Genomic DNA, 13822 nt, shown 5'->3' with positions numbered 1-13822 from the left:
AATTGGCCAGGGTGGGAATATTTACACCAGGGAAATTGGCAAATGCTAAAATTCAGCATTTCCCACCTCCTCCTCCCCCTAGCTCCATTTATATACATACATACTTCTGCTTTCAAAAGATTTTTTAAAACTCCCATCCCCCCTTAAGTAATGTGCCAACATTTTTATTGGAAAAATATTTCAGAAGATAAATTGAATTCTAAACAGACTTTCAAAAACAAGGGGAGGAGGGAATGGGGATTTATCATTTAATGGGTCCAGAGTTTGAGTTTGGAACGATGAAGAAGTTCTGGAAATGGGTGGTGGTTGTGGTTGTACAAGAATGTGAATGTACTTAATACCACTATATTGTAAACTTAAAATGGTAAATTTTCTTATATATATTTTATCACAATTAAAAATTAAAAAAAAAAACAAAGACAGGAAAAACAGCTTGAGAGTAGAATGTAATTCTCTGTGAAGAACTGAACAGAACATTTCATGATAATACACAGGGGAAGTATTTATTAGTGAAGTTAGTGGGCTTGGGAATAAGCAGGGAACAAAAAAAGATAAAAGGATACCAATGCAATGTTGAAAAATAGAAAAACACTCAAGATTTTCTGATTTGAACCCTTCATTTTATAAATGATGGAACAGTCTAGGTATTTGCCTCTAGTTCTATTTTCATTACTATGTTTCTTATGCTGTTAAATTAAAGTCTATACATAATATACAGAACATTAACACCAATAAAAGTCACAGATGGGGGCGGGGAATGTAAAAGACTTTAGCTAAAGTTAAATGTAAAGGTTTTTTTTTTAAGTTTTACATCTTAATATCACTGGTTATCCATTAAAAAATTCCCTCTGAACACAACTGGTAGTATGATCCAGAAAAAAGAAAGTAAAAGGATTGAGCTACACGGTAGAAGTTCTAGCCCTGGTATCACTAACAAGCTATGTGGCCTTAGGGTAAGTCTTCCATCTTTCTGGGTCTCTTCTACTACATAAGAGAGTTGGAAATCTAAGATCCCTTTCAACACTAATATTCTATTACTTAATAATACTACAAATAAACCCAAGTTTAATTTACCACAATGTTAAAATTTAGAAAAGATAAATTTCCTTCTTCTAAGATATTAAAACTTGACATTTGAGTTTCAGATTTTAATATTTATATTAAGAATTAACTTGTACTATTTGTTTTCTTCCTAAACAAAGATGACTGTTGCTTCAGTTTTAGCTATATAGTTTCTGCAACCTGCCCATTGTTCTTCCCAAACACCAAAACCCTATAAGCAATATTGCACTACTCAGAGCTATTTACACAGCAGAGACAATATCGATAGGGTTCTAGGATCTGGTCAAAAACAGAAAAATTTTTAGTCACATGGTAGGAAATTTGCTGACCAATGGCTATAGTCTCCAAATTCATTAGCGTCTGATTAAGGGAGCAAACTGATGCTGAAAAATTTCATTCACAGCCCTCCTCAGTTATAAATTTGCCTCTTAAAGCCTAGTTAACAGTGAGGTTGCTCTTTAATTAACAACTTTAGCCACCTATCTTATTTTTAGGAGCATTAGAATATTTAAAATAAAATTAGTCAATTTTTTTAGAGTGGGGCGGGGCAGAGGGAGAAAGAATCTTAAGCAGGTTCCGAGCTCAGTGCTAAGCCCAATGTGGTGCTTGATCTCATGACCCTGCCATGACCTGAGCCATCAAGAGTCAGACACTTAACCAACTAAGCCACCCAGGCACCCCAAAACTAGTGAATTTTTTAAAACCCAAGACATTCTTATTTCAGAAGCCAGTTTTCTTCTAATCAGTAATAAGAATAAATGGAAACTTTCATATCCATCTTACAATTGATAAATAAAATATGCAATTTAGCTGGGAAAGTCCATTGAAATCAACATTAAAGCCACCCAAAGAGCCAAATTACATTCTGCCAATTGGACATCCTTGGAAACAGACTGGACTATAAGGAAGATACTATATAAACAGGAAAAGGAATAGTTTAGGAAATAATTTTGAGTTTTAGAGTATGCTACATATTACATAAACATATAATATTCTGTCCATTATACTAGTTTTTATTTTAATCAGCTTAACACTTTATACCACTCAACTATTTGAAAGCAAGGAGAAAAGACTACAGACCAACTTTAAAATACTTCCTTTTACAAACAACCTATAGATTCTTACTGCCACAATAATGTTCCCTTTCAAAAGAACCAGTGCTCTAAAAAAACAAACACATCCTCATGTGCGCAGAGTTTGCCTCAACAGCTTCAAACCATAAGAAAATGAAGAAATATGGCAGTCTTGTCTATGATGAGAGAAGTTGGTAGAGGTACACTCTAGACTTAGTAGCTAGGCTTAGAAATACACTTTCCAGAGAAACACTGTTTTAAGGGAGAACTGGGCATCTTAATACTTCAGATCTAGGTTAGCAACATTATCAACCAAAGAAACTAATACTTAACGAAGATACCCCTTTCTTTACATTCCCCTCTCTCCAATGCAGATTTAGAAACACCTTTATCTACTCTGATTTTATTTTGTTCATGGCTCTAGCTTACCATTTCATTTATTATATTATAATCATTTGTCTGCTTGATAGTCGTCACCACCTGATTTCAAATGTTTTGCTGGCAAGAGCCCTGTCTTCCTTTTTGTATCCCCTCGTTTTTAATATACAGCCTAATGCTCAATGACAAAAAGGAACTGATGAAAGAACATTCATTCCTTTGAAGAACAATCTGGGAACCCAACCACCCTCTAAAGCCTGTTTTAAGAAATACTTAAAAAAAAAAAAAATAGCAAGCAATAAAGTTCCCAACAAGTTGAGGGCCACCCCAAATGTAAACACAATCACAATTATTTTTTGTGTATTTCTACTGGAGGGTAGAACTATTATCTAGTCTCTTCCAGACAGAACACATGTCAATGCATGTCTGGAACAGATAAGTACTAACATGCACACGCACCAGGTTGCACATGTTATTTCCAGCAAATAGCAACATCAAAGCAGAAGAAAGTGAGCAGAAGCTTCAAGTTCATCAGTTCCTAATCTGCAGGCTTTTATGAAACAATTATTAGAGTAGTATACATAAGCAAGCCCCTGCCTGTAAAAGATTGGTTTTATCAGTTGAATGTAGTCTAACTTTTTTAAAGCTTTCCACATCTTAGGTTATTTATGTTAATTGTGCTATGGACACATAATGGACTACCAGGAGAGATTTTCATAATATACTGAACAAACTTGGTTTAGAAAAAATACATGCGCCTAGGTGGTCCAGTCAGTTAAGCATCCTACTCTTGGTTTTGGCTCAGGTCATGATCCTGGTGCCATGGGATGGAGCCCCATACCAGGCTCTGCACGCAGCACAAAGTCTGCTTGAGACTCTCTCTCACTCTTCCTCTTTCTCTAAAATAAATAAATAAATCTTAAAAAAAAAGGAAAAATAGTTAAAGATATACCTGCAAAAAAAAAAAAATCTAAACTATACAACATAGACATAATACTCATAGAATTGTAGGGGTTTTCTTTCATCTGTCTTCTAATTAAATTACATGTATAATAACTATTTAAAGCAAGTTTTTTAAGTGTAAGTGCATTCTGTTACTAAGTCACTCTTCACTTAAAGACCATTGGGGCTGGGGCACCTGGCTGGCTCAGTCAGTGGGGCATGTGACTTTTCATCTCAGGGTTGTAGGTTCAAGCCCCATGTGGGGTACAGACATTACTTAGAAATAAAATCTTTATTTAAAAAATTTTTAAGAAGATCATTGGGGTTTCCCAATGCCTGTAGTATTAATTCCAACTCTTAGTATAATCCTTCACAAGATGACATTAACATGCTCCCCACAGATGCTTCACATCTTACACCTCAGCCACACTGAATTTCACTGTCCCAAATATGCCAGGCTATTTTTTTAAAAAACTGATCTCGAATAGTGACTGGCAAACAGCACAGTTCAAATATTATATTGTGTTAATATACAGAGAACAATATTGTGTGATAGATTATAATATTGTATAGTATGTGTATATAAAATACTCATCTTAAATAAATAAATCATCTTAAAATTATAAAGTTAGAAAATAAAATACTGAAATAAATAAATCATCTTAAAATTATAAAGTTAGAAAATGTCATTAATATGATAAAACATCTTCATTCCCAAGTTACAGAACACAAAATAGTGGACATATTTGAAACAAAAACTTAGTATAACCTTGAACAAGTACATGTTTGGCAGCAATTCTTACATATATACTGAAAAGGATAGAAGATTAATGATGTGCGGTCACTCAATTTCAACTACTTTCAACCTCTGAATAGTAGATATTCTTTTCTTCTATTTAAGATTTACTTATTTATTTTAGAGAAAGAAAGACAGAGAGAGCATGAGTGGGGGGGGGGCAGAGGGAAAGGGAAACCCAAGCTGACTCTAGGCCGAGTACGGAGCCCAACGCAGGGCTCGATCCCACAACCCTAATCATGACCTCAGAGGAAACCAAGAGTTGGACACTTAACCGACTGCAACCCAGGTGCCCCTGAATAGCAGACATTCTTAATAAGGGGTACATGATCCTGTGGGGGCAAAGGTATATAAATCCTGCTTACTAGTTAGCAAGCTAATGTATCTGTGTACATTTTTCTGGTGAGGTGGAGCTCCTCTAAAGATCCATGGCATAAAGAGAAAAAAAAAAAAAAAGATTGAAAAGCACCTTAAGAGAAATGTCGATTCTGTCTTAGTGTCAATGACAAGGTAACGAAGATTGCCAAATAAACTTAACATCTGTACTCCCAGATGAAGCAGGGGAAAAAACGGAAAGTACAATAAGTACTAAGAGATAGTCTGCTTTTTTATCATTCAAAAAGTGTGATTGCTTTTGAAACCCAAATGCTAAGCATATTGCTGGGTACAGAAAAGGCAGATACTGTCCTCTCCTTATTTATTTATTTATTTTATTTTTTAATTCCTCTAGTACTAGCCCGCCCTAGTAACATTTACTGAAAAAAGTATGAAGTACTGTCATTTACAATTAAGCAGATTGAGTGGGGAAAGGCGGCATTTACAAAAGTTATACAACTCTCATATTTCCTAACAAAAATAAATTGTTCTAAGGAGTTAAATGTATTTTACAATTACTGTCACTACATGAAAATTTTAGCAAAAACTGAGTTATTTCCACATTTATAAAATGAGAAAAACACTGAATCAAAGAATCAAAGATTGACTTATTTTTTTTTTCTTTCTTTTTTTTTTTTTTTTTAAGATTTTATTATCTATTCGACAGAGATAGAGACAGCCAGCGAGAGAGGGAACACAAGCAGGGGGAGTGGGAGAGGAAGAAGCAGGCTCATAGCAGAGGAGCCTGACGTGGGGCCCGATCCCATAACGCCGGGATCACGCCCTGAGCCGAAGGCAGACGCTTAACCGCTGTGCCACCCAGGCGCCCCAAAGATTGACTTATTTGAACTTTTAAAATGTTATATATTGAGACAAATTAGAAGTATAACCTTTTGAAGTCTAATTGAGAATAAATTTTATTTATCAGAGATATTCTCAATATTGAAACTCTGTACTATATTTGGGTAACAAAGGTAAGATATTTTTTATTTGTTTCAAAACTTTTTCTTTGCTCCAAGGAAGAAGAAAATTTCTCACTTGGTTTTAAATGAATTGATATACATGGTCTTTCACACCCTATTATTGAGATTGAAGATGTGTTCACATCAAAATACAGTTCAAGGCAAAAGAAACCTTCCTTCTCCTCACCATCTGGTAAATTTTTTAATTCTTATTTTACTAGTATATAATCTTTTACCCAGAAAACTTAATGGTTGTACAAGCTCTCAGATAAAAAGAAAATTCAATGATATATCTAAAAGGAAATGTATTACATTGTTAACAATTCACTTTTTTTCTTAAGTAGGCTCCATGTCCAATGTGGACTTGAACTCAAGACCCTAGGATCAATAGTCACATGCTCTACTGACTGAGCCACCCAGGTACCCCTCAATTCACTTCTTTAGAGAAAAGAAATGAGGTCCTCAAATTAAGCAGTTTTCTTCCTTCAGTCCCTCGCCATGTAATGTCCTACCTGATTAAAAAACACAAAAACCTACCCAGTGCTTGAACTGCCAACCAGATAATGGAAGGAAATTAAAAGCCAAAGAAGAGAAAAACAGCCACACTTTAGGCCAAGAGAGATAACTCAGATTTTAAATATACAAAATTTGGGAATAAAATGGTTTTCTTAGAAGCAGTCATGTCCTTCATTCCCTACCAAATGATGTCCTTGAGTCCATGCCTCATATCTCAGGTATCTTTCTTCCCTCTGGTACCCATTCTTCTGGCTTTTAAATACATTTGCTTAACAAATAGCTTACTTTTTTCCTGAAATTTCTGAAATTTATTTAGAAAACATGTTATAACAGTTCTTGTTCTAATTTTAAGATACAGAGCAGTAGTAGAAATCACACTAAGCAGGTTATGAAAAATTTATAAACAAGACCTATACACTGAAAACTACAAAATGCTGTTGAGAGAAATTTTAAAAGACCTAATAAATAGAGAGATAACATTCAAGCATCAGAAAACTCATTACTGCTAAACTATCAATTCTCCCTAAATTGTTCTCTACATGCAACATGATCCCAACCAAAATCCCAGCAGGCTTTTTTTTTTTTTTTTTGGAAGAAATTCCAAAAAAAGCTTATTTGGAAATGCAAAATAATTTAAAAGTTTTAGAAAACAAGAGCAAAGTTTGAGGTCTTACACTAGGTGATTTCAAGACTTACTCTACAGAGACAAACCGTTGGAGACCTAACTATAGGAAACAAACCGAGGGTTGCTGGAGGGGTGGTGGGTAGGGGGATGGGGTAACTGGGTGATGGGCATTAAGGAGGGCACTTCACGTAATGGACACTGGGTGTTATATGCAACTGATGAATCACTAAAATCTACCTCTGAAACAAAAACAAAACAAAACAAGGACTTACTATAAGGTTACAGCAACTATGACAGTATGATATGACATCATGGAACAAAACAGAGTTAAAAAATAAATAGACCAGGGTGCCCAGGTGGCTCAGTCAGTTCAGTGACTGACTCTTGATTTTGGCTCAGGTCATGTCAGGGTTGTCAGCACAGTGTGTGCTTGAGATTCTCTCTCTCCCTCTCCCTCTGCCCCTCCACTCACTCACATGCGCATCCACATGCTTTTTCTCTCAAATAAATAAGTAAATAAATAAAATCTTTAAATAAATAAATAAACCAGCCCATACATTCACGTTCAACTGATTTGTTCCAAAGGAGCTAGGGTAATTCAACAGGGATATGATAGTCTTTTCAACAAATGGTACTAGAACAGAGGAATATCCATATGCAAAACAAATAAATAAATGAAAAGACCTACCACATACAAAAATTAACTCTAAATGAACAGAGATCCAAATGTAAAATCTAGGGCACCTGGGTGCCTCAGTCGGTTAAGGGCCCAACTCTTGGTTTCAGCTCAGGTCAGGATTTTGGGGTCCTGGGATCAAGCTCCATGTCGGACTCCACATTCAGCAGGGAGTCTGCTTCCCCTCTCCCTTCTCCCCTCCCCCTACTCATGCACACTCTCTCTCCCTCTCTAAATAAATAAATAAATCTCTAAAAATAAAATGTAAAAACTAAAACTATAAATCTTCTAGAAGAAAATACTTGTGACCTCGAGTTAGGCAAAGACTTCCGAGATAGAACACAAAAAGCATAATCCATAGCGGAATAGATGTATAAATTGGACTTCATCGAAATTTTTTATGTGACAGGGCAAGTAACAGAAAAATTAAAGGACTCTTGTAATAGTTAAAAAGACATCTCGAAGGCGCCTGGGTGGCTCAGTCAGTTAAGCAGCTACCTTCGGTTCAGGTCATGACCCCAGGGTCCTGGGATCCAGCCCCGCATCCAGCTGCCTGCGCATAAGAGAGCCTGCTTCTGCCCCTCCCCCCTGCTCATACATGGGTGCTCTCTCTCTCAATTAAATAAATAAAATCTTCAAAAAAAAAAAAGACAAATATCTCAATTTGAAAACAGGCAAAAGATTTCAACAGATATTCACTAAAGAAGATATTCCAACTGCAAATAAGCACATGAAAAGATATTCAATATCATTAGCCATTAAGAAATGTAAATTCAAACTATAAGCAGATACCACTATACAACTATTTGAATAGCTAAAATAAAGAAGACTGACAGGTTGAATGACTCTTGGTTTTGGCTCAGGTCGTGATCTCGTGGGATTGAGCCCCACATCGGGGCTCTGTGCTTGGTGTGTAGTCTGCTTGGGATTCTCTCTCTCCCTCTGCCCCTCCTGCTGGTGCTTGCTCTCTCTCTAAAATAAATAAATCCTTAAAAAAAAAAAAAAAAGCAGGCTGACAATACCAAGATACCAAATGTTGGTAAAGATTTAGAAAAACCGGAACCCTAACTCATAGCTTTGGTAAATATTTCAGTAGTTTTTTAATGAGATGAAGCATACATTTTTATCATGCTACCCAAGAGAAATAAAAACATTATATCCAAACAAAGACTTACACTACAATGCTTATAACAACTTTATTCATAATAAGCAAAACCTGGAAACAACCCAAAGGTCACAATCTGGTAAATGGATAAATAGTTTGTGACGGTCTATACCAATGAAATATTACTTGGCAAAAAAAATTGTCCAACTACTAATATGTACAACAATGCGGATGAATCTCAAAAACATTGTGCTAAGTGCAAAAAGTGAGGGACAAAAAACTTCAAACGATAAATGATTCCATTTATGTGAACTTCTAGAAATGGCAAACCCAGAGATCAATGATTGTCAGGGAGCTTGGGAAGAGGAGGCTGACTGCAAAGGGTCATAAGGGAATATTAAGTGACAAAAATGTTGTATACCACGTCTGTGGTCGTGGTTATATGACTGTCCACATTTGTCAAAACTCATCAAATTGGACAACTAAAATTGGTAAGTTTTATTGTATGCAAATTATATCTCAAAACTGATTACAAAAAAAAGTAATGGATTCACATTTTATTTCATTATTACAAAAAAGAACTTTAAACAAGCACTCAAGTATGAAATTCAAGCATAAACAACATAGCACACAAAATTAACACCAATTAAGATTTGGGGCAAGTTATCATATGAAATACACAGCAGAGATTGTTTTCATCACTTACTAATTCACCTTAAAACTCAGTTAAAGAAAACCTAAGAGATGCCAGAACCTATCCAAATCTGTTACAGAAAGAAGAAAAATACAACTACTCATTTAAACAAGTCATAACAACTTCAGCTATAAAAAAATGTTATCTCAATGTGTTTCATAGTGCATGAATTACCACAGCTTTTTTCCAAATCATAACTTCCTAAAACATATACTTACAGTAATAAAATTATATACTTTTCAGCAGCAAAGATTGTGGTAAATTACTCACAGATACTGAAGAAAGATGTAAGGCAAGAATCAAAATTCTGGTGTGCATTCTGCTTTCAGATGCTTTGACAATACTATTGCACTGCTAGCTGTAAAGTACAGTAGTGCAATAAAGTCAGAGCATTCGTTAGCAGAAATTGGTAGGAAAGGAAAACAAATGCATCTTGCATCAGCTGAAGCTTCAGTGTGAAAAGAATTTAAAGAAAGGTTGCCATTTTGGACAGAGACATCCAAAACCTAAGAACATGTATATCAATGTTAAAAAGAAAGAACTGAACTTAAATATCAACATAATAATTTTCTGATGACTAACCTATGATTAATACTTAATAGAAACATACAGATAGGAATTTTGTAAATATGTCCTAAGCTTCAGAAGTTATTAATATGGGTATTAATACCTTATGACTAGTATTAACAACACCGGTTATAATTACTACTAAGGCAAAATTGTGCAAAATACATGTTTTGCTGAGATGTGTTGGTTAGCTCCCCCACAGCAATTGACTGATTAAGTAAGAATATTGGAGAAAATGAATGAAAAGTAAAATAAGTTTCCCAATCTCTAAATACCCAATCTATCTTTCTGGAATCTAAACCACACTAAACTCGATCCCAGGGTCCTGGGATTGAGCCCCACATCTCACATCAGGCTCCCTCTCCCTCTGCCTGCTGCTCCCCCTGCTTGGGCTCTCTCTGTGTCAAATGAATAAATAAAATCCTTTTAAAAATAAAATTAAAAAACTACACTGAACTCTAAAAAGCTCTTAACCGTCTTATGGCTTTTTATCTCAAAAGCTTACAGACTCCCAGGAAATTAACATGTCCTAAACGAGACCCTATCTGAAGGAATATTATGGTAGGGGATTTTAAAATTTCAGTTAACCCCTAAAGATCTTAAACATAGGAGGAAATCATCTCCATTTCCTTCAAACACAAAATAATCAAAGAGGAAATAATAATGGTACAGGAGGAGGTTCTGTGATTTAGGAATCAGGTTTTCTTGGATTCAAGCCAATTATCACTATCCTAACCTTTTAATTGGTAAGAAACCATTTAAAAGTCAAATGTAAACCCAGAAATAGAAATAGTATCACAGCATTACATTGTACTTTTGTGCACAATCACTAGTGGTACCACAAAAGAACACTAGACAAATACCACTCAACCAGTAAGCAAAAGTTAAAAAGTTAGAGAACAAAGATTACCTATAATGAGCTTATTCCCCCATTAATAGTGTTGATTGATGCAAAAATACTTTCCATTACTTCACGAAACTTTCTTTAAACAGTCTAGTTCAGCTATTTAGATTGAAACCCCTAAAAAATAAACTCAAATTCAGGACAGCTGGAAAATGAGTGACTTGACCTCAAATCCTAAGGCCATGTAACTCAGGTATTAGAATAGTTCAACTCTGCTAGCCAAGTAGCAGGTTTTAAAGACAAGTACTTCAGAGACAAATGTTTAATTTTCTGAATTTGAAGTTAATTCAAACAAGAAAAATATGAAATATTTTTAAAATAAGAGGACCAGGCTGTCTGCAAAGTGAGAATAAGTACTTTCTTTTCAAAGTTAAATAGTATGCATTCTCTTTCACTTATTAAATTTTCAACATTAGTTCCTCGACAAATCCTTTATTCAAGTAATGTAGAACCAAAACTCAGAGGATTGTACAGGAAATCATTTCTTTCCAATCTTAGAAACTAAACCAGTTCATAGAACATTTTAAAGCACATGGCAAATCTGAAGATGAGACACACCATATTTTACTATCCAATCAATAGAAAATAGTTATAACAAAACTATAATAGTTCAAATACATTTTTTAAACCCTGATGATTATGGACACAAACTAATAACTTGAAGGGGGCGGGAGGCTACCACTAGGTTACCGGCAAGTAATTTAAGAAGACCCGTATTCTTCTCTTCATCTCTTATAAAGAATTTTTTTAAAACTACCGCATCATTCAAACACCTAAAAGTTTTAGAGTCTGGCTACCTCACAATTTTCTAAAACCTTTTTTCAAGATGTACACTTAAACATTTTCTTCTTAAATTAAAATGTGTTCAATCTAAAAAAAAAAAAAATCCTGTGAGAATATTGACTCTCATGCAAAGTCCAAAAAAAGGCTTAATTGATACCTCAAAAATAAACAGCCAACTTGAGGGGGGAGAAAAACTGTTAAAAGCAGAATAAGTACCATTTAGCATCTTAAAATTAGGCAGAAATATCCATCGAGGGAGGATTCAGAATAGGGAAAAGGGCAAGACAGTGGTAAACATTTACACCTGTTGACAGAACCAGACTGGGATACTTGACATGTTTTGGGGTCTTCTGTTTGTTTAAAGACCATTAATGATAAAAATAACAAAACTGTGAACTAAAAGTTCATTATTACAGGTTTGAAAAGCAACAAAAAATTCTTCTTTCTTCACTGCCATCCTCCCTCCCCGCCCCCATTCCCCACACACTCCCACAAAGAAAATTAAAACTCAAAATTGTTAGAATCAACTGAAAGCCTTCAAGTCAAATTTGTATATGACAGGCACTATAATTCATCAATACATCAGAAGAAAATAATTAGATACATCAAGCTCTCACATTTTCTGGAGGTGGGAATTGGGATGAGGGTGGTACTCAAGTTTCTTCCAGGATCACTACAAGTGCTGATGTTGAAGTGACCCAAGGTTCAGCTTGGAGAGAGCAGCACTGGTACAAATGATACCTAAGTTGTAAAGCCATAGTATGGTAAGGGGAGGTGGAAAAGAAAGATTCGGGCTTCTTTACTTAATTTTGTTATTTTTCTTTAACAAAAAACCGACAGGAGTTCAGTGATGGGGGCGTCCTCCAAATTCCACATTTTAAAGAAAGCCAGCCCAATTCACACATGGTAATCCTAGGGGCAAAGGACTGAAGATAGAACAAGGGGAACTAAGAAGAAAAAAGCGCGGGCGATCAAGCTGGTAGTCTAAGAATGGGAGGAAGGGAATAAAGAGGACAAGTGAGGGAAGGATCCATAGTAGAAAACTAGGACAGCCCTTCAGCTTGGCGCCCCCGAACAGGCCAAGCAGCAGCGGGAGTCCTTTCCAATTATGCGCCCCCGCCCCCTACTTTCATAAATGAATGAAATTCGGCAACTCAAGAGCAGGGTGCTTTCCATGTCCCAATTCCTCCCGTGCATCAAGAAAGGAGCTCGAGGTTCAGGTCCGCATCGCTCACACCTCTCCCCCACCCAAGAACTGCCACCTTCAAGCCAAACAGAAATTGGTCTTGGGGCTTCCTTGGCCGCTAGGAAGTTATGCACTCAAGTCAAAACCTTCCTCAGACTTTCTCAGCCCTCCTTGGAGAACGTGAACCGCTCTGCCCTAATGGGATTTCTCTCCGCCCCCCTCGGTTTATTCCCCACCCCACCATCCATCCCCCTTTCTGGGAGTGTGAATGACCTCTCCCCTTTTAAGGGCGTTTAAGGATCATTCCAGGCACGTCTTTTGGGGGGAAATGCACAAAACGCTGCCTTCAGGAGCCACAGCTCCTTGAAAGGCGGAAAGGTAAGGGCAAGGAACAAGGAATTCCAAAGGCCCGGCTACCTCAGCATCTCCCGCCATTTCCCTCACGAGTTTCCCGGATGTAACCCCTTCCCCCGCGGCGGTTGAAAGAGACCAGGCGGCGGCGACTCCCTTTGATACAAGAGGAGGGAACTCGAATATGGTCCAGCTTCTGCCGCCCAGGGTTTCCGGCGACTCAAAATTGCAGCCCACCTTGGAGACCATCCGGGAGAAATAAAGTACCCAGTAGATCTCCTCACTTTACACTCACCATCAGTTCCAGCTTATCGACCTCCGCCTCCATGTTGAATAGTTGACATTCCTCAGACCGCGGCGGTGCTCAAGCCTCAAACCGTACTAGCACTGAGGGTCCCTATTGGACAGCTGTCACTCAACGTCTCACACTCATTGGTTCCTCCGCTTCACTGGCGCCCGCCCATTGACGACTGGGTAACGCCCCTCCACATGAAACACCTTCTCCAGTTGGGCAAAGACACAAAACGCTGCAGGAGGATTGGCTGTTGTACACTTTTTTTTTTCCATTGGCTGCACCCTCATCTCTACTTTCAATTTCATAGTCAGGGCTCCGCAGAGAAGAGCTTGCGATTGGTACAATCGGAAGAAGAGCCAACCAATTACACAAAAGCTTCCACAAACAGCATAGGGGACGTGACACACCTTCTTAGGCCCCCTGCTTCCCCTCCCCTTCGCTCCCGCCTTCCACTTATTCATACTAGAAGCGCCTCAGCTTTTATTGGCCAGCGAGTGGTTACCTCTTAGCCAATCACAAACTAGACTGTGCT

General features: G+C 37.0%; 1 protein-coding gene across 11 annotated transcripts in view; it reads right to left on the bottom strand.

Moving 5' to 3' along the window:
• TRIM37 (tripartite motif containing 37) overlaps nucleotides 1-13434 on the bottom strand; it is a 196066-nt gene extending 182632 nt beyond the window's left edge. For 10 of the 11 annotated variants that reach the window (XR_004619770.1, XM_034641097.1, XM_034641098.1 and 7 more), the window contains exon 1: nucleotides 13291-13434. Coding sequence is in view for 9 of the 11 variants with exons in the window: in XM_034641097.1 (XP_034496988.1) it covers nucleotides 13291-13323 (33 nt within the window). In the remaining 2 variants the exon portion in view is untranslated. Of the gene's footprint in view, nucleotides 1-12075; nucleotides 12200-13290 lie in introns of all 11 variants that reach the window. The other variant, XM_034641106.1, reaches the window with a different exon arrangement.
• Between the last annotated feature and the right edge of the window lie 388 nt (nucleotides 13435-13822).

This window comes from Ailuropoda melanoleuca, chromosome 13, assembly GCF_002007445.2.
Source record: "Ailuropoda melanoleuca isolate Jingjing chromosome 13, ASM200744v2, whole genome shotgun sequence".
NCBI classification, from domain to species: Eukaryota; Metazoa; Chordata; class Mammalia; order Carnivora; family Ursidae; genus Ailuropoda; species Ailuropoda melanoleuca.
The sequence above is the reverse complement of the archived record's forward strand: the minus strand, read 5'-3'. Positions and strand labels throughout refer to the sequence as shown.